Below are 20,674 nucleotides of genomic sequence, written 5' to 3'. Positions count from 1 at the left end.
AGGTTAACTTGGTAGAATTTGATGACTGATCCAAGGTGAGAGAAGGGGAAGAATTTAGAGATTCTTCTAGGTTCTGTGCCTGCATAAAGGAAGGTGCCAGTGGAGAGACCACTAGAAGGGAGAAAGAGCCAGTGGCCGTGGTGTTAATCACCTTCCAGGTTGATATGTATGGTTGGTAGAGGGTTTTGGATTTGTTCTTTTTTTTATCTTTTTCCTCTTCCCCTCCCTCTTTCTTTCCTTTGTTTCCTTTCTTAGAGCCATAAGCATGTGTGTAGCATAGAGCACTTTGAGGAAACACCATCACTTATGACATGGTTAAAGGAAGAAAAGGATATTAGAGAGCAACACAGGGAGGGAACCCAGAGAAAGCCTTTGGAAACCAAAGTAGTTGTTTCAGGAGCATTGGTGGGAAGGAGGAGAGAGTGATCAGCATGTCAAATGCTGCATGCAAGTACTTAGAGATGAGGGTTGGGAAATATGCCCAAACTGGTGACTTTTTCAAGGACTCTGGTATGATAGAAGCCTGTAGAGTGACTAAAAACAAGGAGGAGAAGAGAAACCATAGATTACTTTTTGAGGAGTTTGCAAGAGAAGGGAGAGAAATTAGGTATTAGATAGAGAAAAATGATGTAGGGTCAAGAGAGTTTGGGGATAAAGGTAGGGAGAGATTTGAACCTGTTAACCAGTGTAAATCTAGTATAAAGGCAGAATTAGGAAGTTAAAAGACAGATTTTTTTCCGTTCATAGAAAGTTATTTCTTCATTTAGAGCTGTCTAAAAATTGGAATGGACTGCCTTGTTAGATAGTGTGCTCCCTCACTGAGTGGTCAAGTAGAGGTTAGATGTTTTTCAGTGAACTGTGTAGAAAGATATATTGGTGAATGACTTTGAGTGTTTTAGCCTCTGTTCAGTTCTCAACAGTTTGCCCAAAGCTGTTTTAAGCATTATAAACTAATGAGTTAATCTGTGGACTTGCCTGGCAACTTTCCATAGATTCATCAGATCAATGTGCCAAGTTAATTTATGTGCCTTTGATCTTGAAGGATGAAATTAAACTGCAGATTCTCAGATAAGAAAATATTGAGGCTTAGTGTCCAGGAAAGTTTCATCACTATGACAATCAACTATGGTCTAGACATAACAGGTATTTTTCAAAAGGATAGTCACTTACCACACACAGCAACAATGAGTTTTATTTCAAATTTTTGAGTTTAATTTTTTATCTGTCCATTTTTTAAAAACACTGTTACTCAGAATGATCAAAATAGCACTGAGATGATAGGAGAAATGGATAGAAAAGAAAAACCTGTTTCCTTTCCTCTGTGATTCATATTCCTATACGAATGCTTTTAGTTTACATGAAGTTTGATTTCCTAGGGCCAAGAGGAGATAATTAGTTTCTATCTATGCTCTCTAGTCCTTATCTTAGATTGCTTAGTGATCCCTTATGGTTAGCATTTAAAACAGTTCAGGGGTAACCTTTTGCAGTTTTGTCTCAAATGACTACTTACCTGTATCCAGATCTGGCTTCCTGGGGCACTGAAGCATGAACAGCGTAAATGACTGAACACAACTAATTCTCAGAAAGCCACATTTTAGTCAGTACTTTCCAGCTTTCTCACTCATCATTTCTTTCACAGAACTAACAAGTGGCAGAACTAATTAATTAGAATTTTATTCCTTCTCAAGTTATACATTTTAAATTCTCTCTGTTAACCTTTTGAAAATGCCAGTAAGTGGTAAAATAACTAAAATCCAGAATGGGAAACTAGAAAGTGCAAGTACTGGAGAAAGAGTTCCTACTCCCAAAGAAAAACCAGGAGCACCAGGTGTGGGGAATATTTATCTTTTAAGGAAAAATAGTTACATCTTGTTACCAACTGATTTTACTTGTTACCAACTAGCCCACAGATAGGGAGTCAGTCTCCCAGTTACCCTCATGCCTGTCAGTTTTACCTATTTTCTTAACCTGTTTCTTTCCTTCTTCTGGGAGAGTGCAATAAGTGAAAATCTCACACATCCTCAGGTTGATTCATTTCCTTTTAAATTTGATACTCTTCAGATATGGTAGGAACATGAATAAGATGCTCTTTGTATCATATATTTCCTTTTTTAATAGTTAATTTTTTATTTGAAGTAAGATTTTGAGATATTATGTCTAATTTTAGAGTAATGTTGCAAAAATACTAAACTTGCTGTTCCAAACAAGATGGAATAGACACATTTCACTCTATTCTATTTAAATATGATACAAGTAGTTTATAAGTGGATGCAAAAAGGTATAGTATGCCAACACCAATCAAAAGAAAGCTGGAGTGGCTATACTAATATCAGATAGATTAGACATCAAAGCAAAGAAAATTACCAGGGACAAGAGTAGCACTACATGATTCAAAGGGTAAATCCATCCAGAAGGCACAGCAGTCTTAAATGTGTATCCACCAAATAACAGAGATTCAAAGTACTTGAGGCAAAACTCAACATAACTGAATTGAGAAATAGACAAATCCATAATTAAAGTTGGGAACTTCAGTGCCCCTTTCAGTAACTGATAGAACCACCAGGCAGAAGAAAATCAGCAAGGATGTAGAAGAAATACACTACCAGTCAACTGGATATAATTGACATAGAATGCTCCACAACAGCATAATATTCTTTCTTTTCAAGTTAGTTTCAAGTTGGTAACTAACATTCACCAAAATAGACTATATCCCAATCCAAAAAACTAACCTCAACAAAAATTAAATAATTAAAATCATGCAGAGTATATTCACTGACCATAATGCAATCAAACTAGAAATCAAAAACAGGAAGACTACTAAAAAGTTTCTAAACACTTGGAAACTAAATAACACACTTCTCATTAATCCACAGGTAAAGGAGAAAGTCTCTAGGGAAATTTAAAAAAATACATTGACCTGAATGTAAATGAAAATACAGTGCATCAAAATTTGTAGGATGTTGCAAAATCAGTGCCCAATGGGAAATTTATGACACTGAATGATTATATGAGGGATAGATGAAAGATCTCAAATGAAAAATCTAAGCTTTAACCTCAAGAAAATAGGGAAAAAGAGCAAAAGAAACTCAGAGCAAGCTGGAGGAAGGAAACAATAAAGAAAAAGAGAAGTTAATGTAATTGAAAACAAAAACAGTTGAGAGAAACAGTGAATCCAAAAGCTGGTCCTTTGAAAAGAGAGATTCTGATTTAATTGGTAATGGGTGTGGTTTGGGCATTGGGGTTTTTACAAGCTCCCCAGATGATTCCAGTGAGAAATGGGGATTGAGAACCTGTGCTGGAGAGGCTAGATATATTTTCTTGGGGGCTTAACTTGTGTTGGCATCTGTGCCCCAGTCCCTTTAATTTCTTCTGAGGAAGATTTGTGGCTATTTCATTTTCCCTCACTTTTTGTTGCCCTCAAAGTCAGTACTGACTCTTTCCCTTGTATGTCAATTTGCATGTCTGACTGCTCCTTTGCCTTAGGCATTGCTCTAACCGGAGGTGAGGGTTTAACCTCAATCCCCCTCCACTTCACCCCCAACCAATTTGATTGATTTTGGGATTAACACCGAAACCCCTTTCTGATTGGTTTGTCACACATCATTGGTTACCAGTTTGAGGCTGTGATCACCCAAGCCATGAAAATGTGTCTAGTGCACCTGGTCCTGTGACCCTGGCCCTGAGGGAGCCAGAGGAGTTGGTTTCTCAGTTCTGGTGGCCAGTCAGTGCCAGCCCTCTAGTAGCACAGTATTAACGGTTGGTGTGCAGTGGATTTGAACTTGCTCAGTAAGTTTGGGATTGTTTCTGTTTTTTTGACCTATATGTAAGGCTTACCTGCCTTTTATTGTTACTAAAACCTGAGATAAAGGTTATTTTTCCTCCTAATAAACTATGATGATCACTTTAAATTGAGTAGATGTTATAAATGTACTAGGGGGTACCTGTGAGCAAAAATCCCAATGTGGAAGCAACTCACAGCAGCAGATGAGGCATATTGGAAACTATTTTTAAAAACTGTTTGTGTTTCTATCTGGAGAATTGCGTATATCATAGTAAAAGCTATTCTTATTGACTTAGTTTATTCTTAAGAGGTCTTATTTGCAAATGGTATTTTATCTTAAGAGGGTTCATGTTTTGTACGTATATCTCTTTTTATTCTTAAAATTAAGCCTACTTATATGTGTAGTTGAAATTGTTAAATATATGTGCATAATTTAAGAAGAACATGTACTGCTAATTTTTAAAAACTTACTAGAATTGGGACTTTTTTCCCCTTAAAAGGCATAAAACAGATTTTAATTTAGAAAGGCCTACGACCATTAAAATCTGTCAAGATAATATCACAGAATAGACCACCCAGGCTGAAACCTTTCAGTGAGGTCTGTATCAGCCAAACAGTGGGCTGAGAGATTAAGAAGGAGGGAGGTGACATTAGGAGAGTGATAATTCAGTTGTAGGCTTCCACTTTTCAATATTCTTTCTTTCATTAAAATAAAGGTCTCCTGGGGCACCTGGGTGGCTCAGTCAGTGAGCATCCAACTCTTGATATCAGCTCAGGTCTTAATCTCAGGGTCATGAGTTCAAGCCCTGCCTGAGCTCCATGCTGGTCATGGAGCCTACTTAAAAATAATAATAAAAATTTATATGAATGAAAAAAAAATTTATATGAATGAATGAATGAATGTAGGTAGGTAGGTAGGTTTGTTTCTTGTAGTTTAGACCACAGGTTGACAAGCTATGGCCTATAAGTCAAATCTAGCCTGCCACCTATTTCTCTGTGGCCTGTGAGCTAGAAATGATTTTTACATTTTTAAATGGTTGAAAATGAAGAATAATATTTCATGACATGAAAATTATATGAGATTCAAATTTCAGTATAATAAAGTTTTATTGGAACCGAGCCATGCTCATTTGTTTATGTACTGTCTGTGACTGCTTTCATGCTACAATAGCAGATTTGAGTAGTTGGAACAGAGACCATATGGTCCATAAAGCCAAAAATATTTTCTAGCTGGTCCTTTCCAGAAAAAGTTGACTGAACCTTGATTTAAACTCACTTCCCAGGCCGGCCTTTCTATGCAAAGTGATTTCTACTCAGGAGGTTTGAAATGCCCAAATAAGTTAACAAGTTGGTTTAAAGAGGGTAAGCCTGCTTCCTGGCAATAGAGATAACTGTGGTTGACATGGAAATACTACTCTGAGTGGCAGGAACCTGTCTAGGTAAATTTGTATTTTCTTCTTTTTTCTTTAATGTGTCTTGAGGGCTTTGGAAAAAAGTTGACCTCCAGATTCCTCATCTGGTCACAGGGAACTCATAAGACAGATGACGTGTCTTAATTTCTTAAAATAAGCTTTTAAAATGACAAATACATACAGAATGAGATGAAGGTAGTCTTCTTTTAGAAAATACAGAAAAGTTCATCTACTCCAACTTCTGGTATCTCTTTTTTAAAGACAAAGATTTTGTTGGGGATGAGGAGGAGCAGTAAAATATATAGGCTATGTTCTTTTTCTTATTTTTTGTTTACTCAGTTTCTAGATAGATATTTATGGCTATAGTCACTGACTACTGAAATGTGGTAGAGAAGAAAGATATGTGAGGTGAACAGGCTTAAAGGGAAGTTATGTTTCCACAACATTGCATTGAAGTAGTGATGGATTGAATTATTGTGTAGAGAGGGATGAATTCTGAATTAAACCATAGGCAGTAGACTCAAATGGCCTCAACGTGGAGGCTAGTATTGTTTACCACAAAGCAAAGCTAACCAGTTCAAGAAACATATTCATAGTATTCATGATTTCTGTTTAAGGAATAGTTTAGGAGATTCTTTGCCCACATGGGCGGGAATTGACCCTTAAGGATATAAGAAGTGTTCTCTGGTCTGATCAGTGACCTAACTCAAACGTCCATCTCTGTTAATGGCTCTAAAGGATATTTTCCTGAAAGCCTAAGGGAGCTGGACTTTTCAGATGTTTCTTTACTTAAGGATTACTTCCAAATACCGTCATGGATTTATCCACCCTGATTTTATCTCAGCCCTTCTTGAACCTGTTTACATTTTCATTCTGTTCCACTTCTTGAGCTAATGAGTTCTCTAAGTTCTCTAAGCATTGCTCAAAGTCCTGCTTTCTTTTTGATAAAATTGCCTTTAGGTTTCAGGGAGTGCCCCTTTGTTACTTTTACTCTGTGATTGGGTGAATAAACTCAAGTCAATCATTTCTGCACTCTTCTTGAGTCTTATCTATTTCTGCTTCATCCTTTTAGAGCAAGATTTCTCAACCTTGGCAGTATTGACAATTCGGACCAGATACATCTGTGCATTGTAAGAGACTATCCCGTGGGTTGTATAGAATGGTTAGCAGCTTTTCTGGACTCTAACCCCACAGATACCAGTAACACCCCCCTTCCCAGTTGTGACAACCAAAAATGTCTCTAAATGTCACCACATGTCCCTTGGAGGATAAAGTTGCCTTCAGTTGGGAACCATTGCTTTAGATATTTGTCTTTAACCAAACTACAAAGTTTTGTGCTTTGGGGGCTATGTTTATAATATGGAGGCTTCTCAATGTAATTAATTGTATTGTGCTTTTCTGGATTTTTTTCCAACTCTGGTTAATGTCCATGTTGAATGGCAGTGACAGCTATTTTTATAGCCTCAGTGTTTCAGGTCAGCTGCATCATTTGTGGGTGACATGAGGGACAGGTATCTTGAAATCCTCGAAGTATTTTTTTCTAATTATAAATGCCCTGTATGTGTACTATAAAAATGTGGACAGTGGAAAAAAATTGGAAAGAATGGGGATTTTAAAAAGATTTTATTTATTTATTCATAAGAGATACAGATATAGGCAGAAGGAGAAGCAGGCTCCCTACGGGGAGCCTGATGTGGGACTTGATCCCAGGACCCCAGGATCATGACCTGAGCCAAAGGCAGACACTCAACCACTGAGCCACCCAGGTGCCCTGGAAAGAATGTTTTTATTACCCCCAAATCCATCACTTTAGTGTTACTAATGTAACTAATGTTTGTAAATTTACTTACAGCCTTCACCTGTTTTCTACATATTTTATTTCATGTAATCTCACTATAAAACCAGTTTTTATACTGTTTTTTCCGCTTAACATTTTAACATAAAAATTTCCCCTTATACCATCTTTACCTGATTGAATGAGATATGATAATACTTTTTAATTATTCCTATTTTGTTTGATAGCTAGGTTTCAGTTATTTTTATTACGGAGTTTTAATGGACATTTTTGTCCATAATTATTTTCTGTGTTTTGTATTATTTTTCAAAAATGAGTGTTGGAATTAGAATTTCTGGGTCAAAGGGTGTGAACATGTTTAAAGCAGAGCCTTAGATTATTTTGTAAACTGCTGCATGGCCCCACAGAGGGCAGTGAAAAGGAGCTTCTTGCACTGACCATGCATTTCATAAGTCTGTCTCCTGGGCATATAGAAGGAAAGGGCTGTGTTTAAGTTAATCACTTTTCCTTGCCTGCCTGCCTACCCTTCTGTGGTAATATTAATGGGAAGTCAAGTAGCCACCAAACCACAGACTTAGATTCCAGTCCCAAATAATCCCAGTTGGGTTGACTTCCAGACAGTGCTCCTTTAAAAGAGAGTTTCACCCAGGGAAGGCATTTACTTTATACATTTGTATTTTGCCTGGCTCACAGTCACTGTTAAAATAAGTCATCATGCTGTTAATCATTTTGGTTGAGATTATAGTAGGAATAAGATCTGAAAACTGCCATCAAATTACTGTTCCCAGGGGTGCAAGGTGAGGGCTGGTGCACATTTCCTTTCTGCCAAAACAAAGGTATTCTCATTGTGGGAGGTAAGGAAGGAAAGGATGCCTTTATAAAGTCTCTACATTGAATAGAGGACTAGAAAATAAACAGCTGAATAGTATATCCAAATATAAGACACTGAGGTGCATCATGAAGTTACTCCAAGATTGCACTGTACTTATTTATGGTTTTGCTTAACAAAAAATTTTATTCTGAAATACTTTTAAAAGTATACCACTTAATGAAGATTTACTTGTTGTCTTGAGTAGTATGGGTGCCTAGAAGCAGAACCTGAGATGGTATTTGAAAGTATATGATTTCTTGAGGGAGTATTCTCAGGGGAAACTGATAAGGGAGTGAGGATAAGAGGGTAGGGAAGAAGGAGCTAAAGGAAGAATATGGTCTTAGGAAAGTCTTATAGTCTTACCATGTTGTGGTTAGAGTGAGGCAGGTTGTAGAACTGGCTGCTAGCTGCCCCCAGGGAGACTGGGAGAGTATAATCTCCCGGACAAGACCCCTATGCTTAGTGAGGGGGACCTCTGGGAACCATTAGCAGCCAACAACAGGCAGTAACTGGGAGATGGGCATGTTTGCTAGGTAAAGGGAATCTGGGTAGGGCACCAGAGCATCTGTTACTCTTTTGAATGTTTACTTTTTGCAGGACCCTGTGCTAAGACTTGGGAATAAAAGATGAATGTGATATAGTCCACGCATTTAAGATGGGTGTGGTCTAGTGGCAGGGCTGACCATGTAAAGAATATTTACAGCATAAGCGAGGTGCTTTTTACACCAACAAAAGCATGCACAGAGACTTGGATAGAAAGCAAAGGAATGAATAATTGTGGGAGGGTGCTATCTGAAGAGCTTCATTGAAGGGATCCAACAAATGGTTAGGTAGGACCAGGTGAGAGGAAAATGGGGTGGTCAGGGTTAACAAAGAAGGAACTATAGACAGAGGGATGAGCTCCATGCAAAGGTCGGCAAGTATGAAATAAGATGCGTTCCTGGAATCTCATTGGGCCTAGCTTGTGCTGGAGGTAGGGGAACAGCAGGTGATGAGGCCTGACAGATTGAAACCACAATACTGTGGGCCTCCAAGGTCACGCCTAGGAGGCTGGGCTTAGAAGGGCCAGCATTTCTGCTGTCATTCCTCCCCCCCACCCCTGCCTGCCTCAGGTCTCGGGGTCAACTTGGAGTGCCCAGTCCTGATATACCTGCCAGTTCTGCCCTCTGGTGGCCGTGTGGCTGCAAGCATTTCCATTAAACATTTCTGAACCCCAATTTCCTCATCTGTAAAACAGCTGGTTGATGGTGATATTTATAGTACTGTTGTGATTAGAAATAATAAAGACAGGCCGCTTCAGGATGAAGCCGAACATCTCTTTCCCAGCTGCTGGCTGCCAGAAACTCATTGAAGTGGATGATGAGCGCAAACTGCGTACCTTTTATGAGAAGCGTATGGCCACAGAAGTTGCTGCCGATGCTCTGGGCAAGGAATGGAAGGGTTACGTGGTGCGAATCAGTGGTGGCAATGACAAACAAGGCTTCCCCATGAAGCAGGGTGTCTTGACCCATGGCCGTGTCCGCCTGCTGCTGAGTAAGGGGCATTCCTGCTACTGACCCAGGAGGACTGGAGAGAGGAAGTGCAAATCTGTTCGGGGTTGCATTGTGTATGCCAATCTCAGTGTTCTCAATTTGGTTATTGTGAAAAAAGGGGAGAAGGATATTTCTGGAGTCACGGATACTACTGTGCCTCGTCGCCTGGGGCCCAAAAGAGCCAGCAGAATCCGAAAGCTTTTTAATCTGTCAAAAGAAGACGATGTCCGCCAGTATGTTGTTAGAAAGCCCCTAAACAAAGAAGGTAAGAAACCTAGAACCAAAGCACCCAAGATTCAGCGTCTTGTTACTCCACGTGTCCTCCAACACAAATGTCGGCGTATTGCTTTGAAGAAACAGCGTACTAAGAAAAATAAGGAAGAGGATGCAGAATATGCTAAACCTTTGGCCAAGAGAATGAAGGAGGTCAAAGAAAAACGCCAGGAACAGATTGCCTAGAGACGGAGGCTGTCCTCTCTGAGAGCTTCTACCTCTAAGTCTGAGTCCAGTCAAAAATGAGATTTTCTCAGAGTGACAAAATAAATAAGATCAGACACACACACACACACACACACACACACACACACACAAAGAAATAATAAAGACAGAGCTAAAGATTTACTATCATTGTGCTACATTTACTGTTCTTTGTAATTTTCCTACAGTGATTAGAACAGCAGTGGCATCAGAGAAATGGACAGACAGATCAATGCACTATAAAAGCCCAAACCCAAAATTTTGTTTGTTTTCTTTTCTAAAAATCATTAACAAACCCACTTTCTTATTCCCAGGACTGATGTTATTGGTGTTAATCTGTTTCCAAGACTCTTCACTGATAAGGCAAGGTTGCTTTGTGTCCATCTTTCATAAAAAAGTGATTGTTACTGTAATAGTTTTTAAAAACACAAAATTTTGCAGATTCTTAAAAATTTGTACCTCCCTCAGTCATGAACAGTTTGATAACCAACTTCTAAAGAACAGAATGTTATACATAATGGAAATTACTATATTGTACACCTGAAACTAATATAACATTGTATGTTAAACCGGAATTAAGGGATCCCTGGGTGGCGCAGCGGTTTGGCGCCTGCCTTTGGCCCAGGGCGCGATCCTGGAGACCCGGGATCGAGTCCCACGTTGGGCTCCCGGTGCATGGAGCCTGCTTCTCCCTCTGCCTGTGTCTCTGCCTCTCTCTCTCTCTCACTGTGTGCTTATCATAAATAAAATAAAAAAAAAAAAGAAAAAAAAAATAAACTGGAATTAAAATAAAAACAAATTCTACATACATAAAAATATAAACAAGAACATTAATTAATTAGTGAGGAGAAAATGGAGATAACTGTTTTAGCCAAAGTTCCTAAGACCAGAACTTCAGATGAGAGGAGTATCTATCTCACAAGAAGTCATGGGTCTCCTGAAACTCCAGGAAGTGAGGAGAGAGAGGGTAGGTTCTGTGCTCAGTTGGCTTTCTTCACTGAGAGTTTTTGGAGAATATAACTATTTCTTTTATGGAATATGCTACTTCAGTCTCAGTATGAATTATCCATCTAGGGGTAATGTTCAATAGACACAGAATTTTTCTATTGCTAACTCTTCCTGCCTCTGCCTAAAAATTCTCATTGGTAAATATTACAATAACTTTTAAAGGTTTTTTAAGCTTTATTGAAGTATAATTTACATACTATAAGTTATGTAATTCTGTAACATTCATGCATTTTAAGTATATAGTTCAGTGAGTTTTAGTATATTTATAGGGTTTTGCAACCATCACTACTGTCCAGTTTTAGAACATTTCTGTCACACACACCCCCAAAAAAGAAAAGCTTTGTGCTCATTTATAGTCAATCTGCATTCCCACTCCCAACCCTAGGCAACCACTGCTCTGTACATTTTGTATAAATGGAATCACAAAATAAGCAATCTTATGTTTATAACTTTTTCCACTGTGCATAATGTTTTGCTAGGCTTTTTTTTACATATCTTATATATGTTTTTCACGTTATAGCATGTATCAATACTTTGTTCCTTTTTATTGCTGAGTAGTATTCCATGCTATGGATGTACCACAGATTGTTTAACTGTTCGCCTATTGAAAGACATCTGGGTTGTTTTCCGTTTGGGGCTATTATGAATAAAACTGCTATAAATATTTGTGTACAGGTTTTAGTGTGAACATAAATTTTCATTTCTCTGGACTAAATGCCCACGAGTGCAATTACTGGTTCCTATGTAGAGGCATGTTTAATATTTAAAGAAATAGCTAAATTGTTTTCTAGAGTAGCTGTACCATTTTACATTCCCACCAGCAATGTATGAGTGATTATAGTTTCTTCACATCTTTACCATTTGAAGTATCACTATTTCTTAGTTCAGCGATAGTGATTTTAATTTGCATTTCCCTAATGGCTGAGTATCTTTTTCTTTTTTTAAAGATTTTATTTATTCATGAGAGACACAGAGAGTCAGAGGGAGAAGCAGGCTCCATGCAGGGAGCCCGATGTGGGACTTGATTCCAGGACTCCAGGATCACGCCCTGAGCCAAAGGCAGATGCTTAACCACTGAGCCGTCCAGGCATCCCCTGAGTATTTTTTCATGTGTTTATTTACCATTCGTATTACTTTTTGATGAAATGTCTGTTCAAGTCTTTTGGACATTTGGATATTCTCCAGCCATCTTCATAAATATTCTTTTTATTCATTTGAGAGAGACAGAGATCACAGCAGGGGGAAGGATAAGAGAGAGAAGGAGAAGCAGACTCCTCGTTGATCAGGGAGCCAGGATGCAGGGTTTAAGCCCAGTACCTCAGGATCATGACCTGACCTGAAGGCAGACACTTAAACAACTGAGCCATCCAGGCGCCCATTTTTAACTGAATCATTTATTTCCTTACTGTTGAGGTTTTTTTTGAGAATTCTTTACGTATTCTGGATACAAGTCCATTGTTGGATATGTGTTTTATAAAAAAAAATTTTCCTGTTCTGTAGCTTGTTTTTGTATCTTCTCAACAGTCTTTTGCAGAGCTAGTATTTTTTCATTTTGACGGAGGTGAATTTTTCATTGACAGATCATGTTTTTGGTGTTAGGTCAAAGAACTCTTTACTTAGCCCTCGATTCTGAAGATTTTCTCCAGTTTTTCTGAAAGTCTTATAGTTTTACATTTAAGTCCATGATCTATGTTTTTTTTAAGATTTATTTATTTATTTATGATAGAGAGAGAGAGAGAGAGAGAGAGAGGCAGAGACACAGGAGGAGGGAGAAGCAGGCTCCATGCCAGGAGCTCGACGTGGGACTCGATCCCGGGACTCCAGGATCGCGCCCTGGGCCAAAGGCAGGCAGGCGCTAAACCGCTGAGCCACCCAGGGATCCCCCCATGATCTATTTTGAATTGAGTTAGCTTTTGTATAAGGTATGAGAGTTAGGTTGAGGTTCTTTTTTTTTTTTTTTTTTTTTTTACTATTGTGCCAGTACCATTTGTTGAAAAGGCTATCTTTCCTCTGTTAAATTACTTTTCTACCTTTATCAGAAATCTGTTGGACATATTTGTGGAGTATATTTACTTTTAATAATGCAAAAATATATTAGGTTGTGGTAGAATAACGTCTATGCCCTAATCCCTGGAACCTATGAATATATTAGGTTACATGGCAAAGGACAATTAGGGTTGCTAATCAGATGACTTTAAGATAGGGACATTATCCTGAATTTTCTGGGTGAGCCTGAAGTAATCACAAGGGTCCTTAAAAGTGGAAGAGAGGCAAAAGAGAGGGTCAGAGAAAGAGGTGTGACAGAAGCAGGCAGGGTCAGAGACATGCAGTTGCTGGCTTTGAAGATTGAAGAAGATGGCCGAGATCTGAGGAATATGAGTGGCTTCTAGAGGATGGAAAAGGCAAGGACATGGATTCTCTGCTTGAGCCTCCAGAAAAGAATGCAACCTTGCTGATATCTTGATTTTAGCCCAGTGATACCTGTTATCAGGCTTCTGACCCACTGAACTATAAGATAATAAATTTAAGTCGTTTTAAGCCACTGAGTATCTGGTAACTTGTTACTGCAACAGTAAAATACTAATCTATATTTTAGAAAAGCTCCCATTGGTAATAGGATTTTAAATGTTGGGGCATACCACTTATCTGGAAAGTTTATATACATGGAACATCCCAATCGTATCAGTCAAATGACGTGCTACTCAATAGAGAATAAGTGCATCCAATAGGGAATAGTTAGAAAAATACATTACTTTTATTTTTAATTCCTGCATTCATTGTGGCTTTAAATTACATATTACTTTTTTTAAAAGATTTTATTTATTTGAGAGAGAGAAACAGCGACAGAGCTAGCGAGAGAAAGCACAGTGGGGAGGAGAGGGAGAAATAGGCTCCCTGCTCAGCAAGGAGCCTGACGTGGGGCTTGATTCCAGGACCCTGGGATTATGACCTGAGCCGAAGGCAGACAGTTAACTGACTGAGCCACTCAGGTGCCCCCACATTACTTTTTGATGGGATATATTTTGTTACTGTTGATCTTGTTTGCATTTCAGAAGAGCGTTTGAATGTCTTAAGTCTTGTGCCAAGGAGCCAGATGTAGCCCCATAAATTTATATGATAATAGGATAACATTCTATTTAAAGGAATAGTCTTCAAGGTACCTGAGTGACTGAGTCATTTAAGCATCCAACTCTTGATTTCGGCTCAGGTCATATCTCAGGGTTGGGAGATCAAGCCCTATGTCAGGCTCTGCACTGGGCATGGAGCCTGCTTAAGATTTTCTCTCTCCCTCTGCCTCTCCCCCACTCCCTCCCTCTAAAAAAAAAATAATAAAACTAGTTTATAAAAAATAGTCTTCAACTTTCACATATTGAATCATTATGTTGTATACTTGAAACACATAGTGTTAAATGTCAGTTATATCTCAATTTTTAAAAAATTCAGTTGACTTTAACATTAGGACAAATAGAATTTTGATCAATGATTTTGATACTTATACTAATCCTGTTAGTTTTTTTTAAGAATAGCTTTTATTGAGATATAATTTACATACCATACAGTTCAACCATTTAAAATGTACAACTTTTAATGATTTTTAAAATATTCACTGATATGTGCAACCATCAATATAGAGTACTTTGAATATCTTACTTACCTCATTATCTTCTGACTTGACTGTTTCTGATGAGAAGTCAACTGTTAACCTTATTGGAGTTACCTTAACAGTGAGGAGTCACTTTGCTACTTGCAGTATTTTCTCCTTGTCTGGCTTTCAGCACTTGTACTATTATGTACCTTCTTGTGGATCTCTTTGCAGATGGTAGTGGTAGTGGTGGTAATATAAATTACTTGGAGTTTGTTGAGCTTCCTGAATATGCAAATTAATTTTTTTTCAGTAATTTGGGGATTTTTCAGCCATAATCTTTTTTAAGATTTATTTTAAAGAGAGAGTTGGGGAGAGGGGCAGAGAGATGGAGAGAAGCTCAAGCAGATTCCACGCTGAGCTTGGAGCCTGATGCAGGGCTCGATCTCATGACCCTGAGATCATGACCTGAGCCGAAGTTGGACACTTAACCAGCCACCCAGGTGCCCCAGCTGTAATTTTTTTGAATATTTTTTCTGTTCCTTTGTCTCTCCTTTCCTTCTGGTACTCCCATATATGTTGGTGCACTTAATGGTGTCCCTCATTTCTCTGAGGCTTTGTTCATTTTTCTTCATCTTTTTGTCTCTTCTGTTCTTTGACTTGCATAGTCTCTATTGATCTATTTCAAGTTCACTAATTATTTTTCCAGTTCAAATCAACTGTTGGGCCCCATTAGTGAATTTTTCATTTCAGTTATTGTACTTTTCGATGCCAGAATTACCGGATGGTTCTTTTTATACTTTCTACTTCTTTATTGATTCTCTTACCTTCCTTTATTTCCTTAATCATGTTTTTTCTTAGCTGGACATATTTACATGGCTAATTTGAAATCTTTACTTGTCCAGTCTGATATCTGGTTGCTCTCACAGTTTCTGTTGCTTGTTTTTTTTTTTCTGGTGTATAGATCATACTTTCCTGTTTCTTTACATGTCTCATAACTTTTTGTTGGAAACTGGACATTTTAGATAATATGATGTAGCAACATTGGGTACTGGGCCCCCCTCACCCAGGGCACTTTATTGTTATTTGCTTGTTCATTTCTTTAATGACTGGATTATTTTACTAAAGTCTATTTACACACCACCTTTTTTTTTTTTGAGGGGAAGTTGGTGGGGGCAGAGGGAGAGTGATTGAATCTTAAGCAGACTCCATGCCCAACACAGAGCCCTGATATGGGGCTCAATTTTACTACCCTGAGATCATGACCTGAGCTGAAATCAAGAATCAGACACTTAACTGACTGAGCCACCCAGGCACCCCTATTTACTCCTCACCTTTGCCCTGCAGTGTAAGTCTTGATGTTGTTTCTTAGGGGTGCAGCCTTTGGTATGCCCCAGTCACGCTGGGATGACATTGGCTTTGGCAGGGCTCTTTATGACTTTTTCCTCACCACACCATGCTATTGGGTTTTTGTTGTTGTTGTTGTTGTTGTTGTTGTTGTTGTTGTTTTTGCTTGAGAGAGGGCATGAGCTGGGGGGCTGGGGGAGGGGGAGGAGAGGTGACAGGCAGAGAGATAGGGCTCCCACTGAGCAGGGATAGATAGATGCAGGCTCTATCCCAGGACTCCAAGATCATGACCTGAGCTGAAGGCAGACACTTAACTGACTGAGCCACCCAGGTGTCCTCACACCACGCTGTTAAGCTGAACTAGCTGTTTGCTCTGTTGTTTTTAATAATACCCTGGGACATAAATTGCTCCACAAACTGATCCAGTTGAATTAGAGCTTCTTTGAAGGGATAGTTCCTGAGATCAGTATTTGATTTTTTTTTCTGACAACAGGATTGTTCCTCCCAGCTGTCTATTTCCCTGATTCTCCAACATGCTAGCTAGCCTAGGCTTGAACCTCTCCATGCTTGGTTGCAAATGAAGTCAACTCCTATTGGGAAGAGCTTTCAAGCCCTCTATTCTATGGTCTGCTTTTCCTCCTGGACTAGTCTCTGAGCCACAGCTCTAATGTAGAGGGTGGGGACAATGATATACTTCCCTCTGAGTGGTAGCCTTCAGGTCTCCTAGGTTTGCCTCTCATGATGTAGAACCCTCACTTGATGAATTGGAGTCAGGGGAATTGGAACCTCATTATTTTTGGTGGCTTCACACCCAAGGTATAGCCTTTATCCCAGCAGTGGGGACCACTTGGAAGAAGGAAGGCACAGTCCTCAGCTATTCTTGTCTGGAACTTAACCTCAGCAACAGGTAGATGGGGCAGGATGAAAAATGCTGACATCTTGCTCCTCCCAGGAAGAAAGCCTTACAAGTGGGAACTGGGAGAGAGGGAGCTCTCTGTTCTTGGCTGCTCCAGTCTAGTATGAGATCTGTGCTGGGAGAGAGGGTGAAGGAAGTGGTTCTAGGTGCAAATACTACAAATTCTTTCTTACTGAGTTTTAGTAGATTTTCTTTAATAAATGCTGCTTCTATTTGCTGTGTGTCCTTACAGCCATTTCTAGAGATCGATCTTAAGTAAATAGGTTTTTGTTTCTTTTTAAAGTAATTTTTACCAGTTTCATTGGGGAGTGAATTGGTAAACCTCTTCATATAGTCATTCCAGAAGTGGAACTCTATTAGCTTTTTAACATAGTTTTGTTTGTTACTTCTAATTGTTCACAAAGGCCTTTTACTGGGGTTTCTATCTCCTTGGTAGATTGTGAGTGGCTCCAAGGCAGTAGCAGTAGCCCTGACCTTTATGCCTTCTGGAATAATGATTGCTTCTAATAGCATTTTGTATAGTGTGGCACATAAAGGAATGTCACTTTTGTGTCACTCTTTTCTAGTTCATTTCTTCAGTACTTCTTTTTGTAACTTGCAGTATCTTCTGTTTTTCTTATACTATAGTGCTGGGATCCCTGGGTGGCGCAGCAGTTTGGCGCCTGCCTTTGGCCCAGGGCGCGATCCTGGAGACCCGGGATCGAATCCCACATCGGGCTCCCAGTGCATGGAGCCTGCTTCTCCCTCTGCCTATGTCTCTGCCTCTCTCTCTTTCTCTCTCTGTGACTATCATAAATAAATAAAAATTTTAAAAAATTTATACTGTAGTGCTGGTGTGTTCCCAAAAACGTTGTGCCTTTCTCTCTCTCTCTCTCTGCTCCTCTCTCCCCCGCTAAAATAAATAAATAAATCTTAAAAGAGAGTAAAAGAGTAAAAATATTTATTTTCTAAATAAAATATGGGAACACCAGTTAAATTATGTAAAATATGGCTCTTGTCAGCAGTTTTAATATGCTAATATTCATTGTGAATGTTTAAGCGCAGAATTTAATTACATTTCCCAAAGATACTTGACCGTGGAATTTTTTTTCCAGAGACTGTCTGGAATCAAGTATTCTAAACACCTATGACTTTGTTTTCAGTCATTAATTACCTTAAATACTAGTTAATATGTAATAATTAGTACTTTCCTGCCTACTTCTGAACCCATGGATGTTTCTTTTTTTATTTAAATTCAATTAACATATAATGTATTTTACATTAACATATAATGTAATTATTTCCTGTGATTAAGAGTCTCTTATGGTTTTTCTCCCTCTCTGATTTCATCTTGTTTTATTTTTTTCCTCTCTTCCCCTATGATCCTTTGTCTTGTTTCTTAAATTCCACATAGGAGTGACATCATAGGATAATTGTCTTTCTCTGATTAACTTATTTTGCTAAGCATAATATCCTCTAGTCCCATCCACATCATTGCAAATAGCAAGATTTCATGTTTTTGATGGCTGAGTGTGATACACACTATAGAGAGATATCTATCTCACATCTTTATCCATTCATCAATCAGTGGATATCTGGGCTCTTTGCATAGTTTGGCTATTGGTGGACATTGCTGCTATAAACATTGGGGTGCAGATGCCCCTTCGGATCACTACATTTGTATCTTTGCAATGCCTATCAAAATACCATCAACTTATTTCACGGAGTTGGAAGAAATAATCCTAAAATTTGTGTGGAGTTGTGCCTCTTTTTTATCTTCCATTGGCCACACACGCAAGGAAGGGCATTTCAGTTTCAGTCAAACCCATTTTGCATTTTTCACAATATTAGGAGCTTTTTTAAATGCTAATGATAATTCTTTTTTTAAGATTTTATTTATTTATGAGAGAGAGCAAGCAAGAGAGCACAGAGCACAGGACCAGAGGGAGAAGCAGACTCCCCACTGAGCAGGGAGCCTGACTCAGGGCTCCATCCCAGGACCTGGAGATCACCATAGGAGCCAAAGGCAGACACTCAGTCGACTGAGCCACCCAGGCGCCCCCAAGCCTCCCCGCTTTTAAAAAACGATTTGAGAGAGCAAGAGAGAGCAGGAGGGAGGGGCAGAGGGAGAAGGAGAAGAAAGAGGAAGAGGAAAAGAATCCCAAGCAGACTCCACACTGAGTGTGGAGCCCTATGCAGGCTCAATCTCATGACCCTGAAATCATGACCTGAGCTAAAGCCAAGAGTTGGATGCTTCACCAACTAAGCCACCCTAGTGCCCCTACAGGAGCTTTCTTATAACATTCCTTGTGTTGTATATATAGATACAATTTTAAATTAGGCTAGTTGTTTGGGAGATAGGGACAGGGAAAAAGCAAAAAAGAGCAGACAGAAAAACAGGATGGTTGTACTCTTAAAGGTGGGACATGCCTCACCTGTTCTTTCTTTAGCCAACTGTGTCTCATGCCTTTTGACCTTGACAGCTCTGCCTTAAAAATGCTTTTTCCTTTTCTGCTCCTCCCCTACTGTGGTCCCCTGGCTGGTGATGGCCACATGGCTACCCACTTTTGTTTGGGTGGACAATGGTCATATGGCCATGTCTGAGGGCAGCCAATTCTGGACCATTGAGCCAATGCTGCTTGGGTGTGCTCCTGAGGCTCATATTCTCAGTCTTTGTTACCCTCTGTATTGGAGAATTTGGTAGTACTCTTCTCCCATCACTGTAGATCATTTAAGAATATTTTTGACAGAAACCATTTGATTTGTGTGATTTGCCTGCTGTTGCTTCTTGGGATCTATTGGGCAGTGATAACTGCCCTCTGAAATGGATGTGTGTGTGTTGACTGTTTTATTCAGTGTTGTTCTCTTTCCCAGGATGCTCCAGGATGAAACGCCATAGAACACTCAGCAGCAGTGACAGTTCAGACGAGTGTGAGTAGAACTGGCCAACAGCTGGTAACCTCTGTATCTATACCCTTTGAGGATTTATTCTTTGACTTGAGGACATGCTGTTTCATGTTTCTTTCAACGGTTAAAAAAATAATATTTCGAGGAAGGAAAGCTTAGGGTACTATTTTTCTTACTCATTTAAATTTCATTAGAAATAAATAAGTGGAAAAATTGGGTTTTTGTGGCATATAGCATTTTGTTCTTTACTTTTCATTTACCAAAACAACAAAAGCCAAATCTAATAATGATTTAACAGTGCTTTTCTAGAAAGGACAGAAAGTACAAGAGCATAAATTGTAGGCCCTGCAATTCCAGTTGTAACTCAGGTATTAAATGTTTGACTGGATGAATCATCATTTGTAGCATTTGCGGGAGGGCTGAAGGATACACAGATTATTTGCCTCACATTTTTAGTTTTTCCAGTTGCTTTTGCAGATAATTTTTTTCTAGGTGGAATGTGAATCATGTTATTCCAAAATGTTGTGAAGTATGATTACACCAAATCAGATCTCCTCAGCATTAGCACTGTTGAACCTTTTACACTCTAGGAGGTCATCTATAAATGGCGTTAAACTCCATTCTGAATCTTCCTTGATTGCAATTTAACGGTTTTCTTCAGTGCTGTGAGATCACTGTGCTCTTCTCCATCATACCTTTCTCTCTTGGATGACATTTAGTTATATGACATTTAGTAATATTTAACTCTCAGTATTTTTTGTCTAATTATCTTTTGCAGGTCCTTCTACTTCCTTTACTTCTAGCTCGATGTATAGGAGCAAGTCAAAAATTCCACATGAACACAAGAAGCCTGCTGAGGTGAGATCAATTATTCAATTTTTAGACTTAAAAATAAAGAAATTAAAAAAAAAGAAATAGCTACATTCTGCCTACAATGCCCAGATCTTAGAGAGGTGAGGATTAAACTATGTGCCAAGGGATAGACTTGTTTTCTTAGGAACTTTTTTGGTTTTTAAGAAAGATTCCATTTTCATTTCCCTTTGGGAAAACAGTAGTCATCACACTG

The 20,674-nt window shown here is 38.9% G+C and overlaps 1 protein-coding gene and 1 pseudogene across 3 annotated transcripts in view; both read left to right on the top strand.

Annotated features, from left to right (window-relative positions):
• The window catches only part of JADE3 (jade family PHD finger 3), a 140,039-nt gene that overhangs the window by 58,006 nt on the left and 61,359 nt on the right, over positions 1-20,674 (top strand). For all 3 annotated transcript variants that reach the window (XM_077888439.1, XM_077888438.1, XM_077888440.1), the window contains exons 2-3: positions 19,576-19,632; positions 20,387-20,466. In XM_077888439.1, coding sequence (XP_077744565.1) covers positions 19,587-19,632; positions 20,387-20,466 — 126 coding nt within the window. In that variant the 5' untranslated portion in view covers positions 19,576-19,586. The remainder of the gene's footprint in view (positions 1-19,575; positions 19,633-20,386; positions 20,467-20,674) is intronic.
• LOC144308184 (small ribosomal subunit protein eS6 pseudogene) lies at positions 9,116-9,934 on the top strand (annotated as a pseudogene).

The sequence above is a fragment of the Canis aureus genome, chromosome X (genome assembly GCF_053574225.1).
Source record: "Canis aureus isolate CA01 chromosome X, VMU_Caureus_v.1.0, whole genome shotgun sequence".
Taxonomy (NCBI): domain Eukaryota; kingdom Metazoa; phylum Chordata; class Mammalia; order Carnivora; family Canidae; genus Canis; species Canis aureus.
Note: the sequence above shows the minus strand (reverse complement) of the source record. Positions and strands in the feature narration are given on the sequence as shown.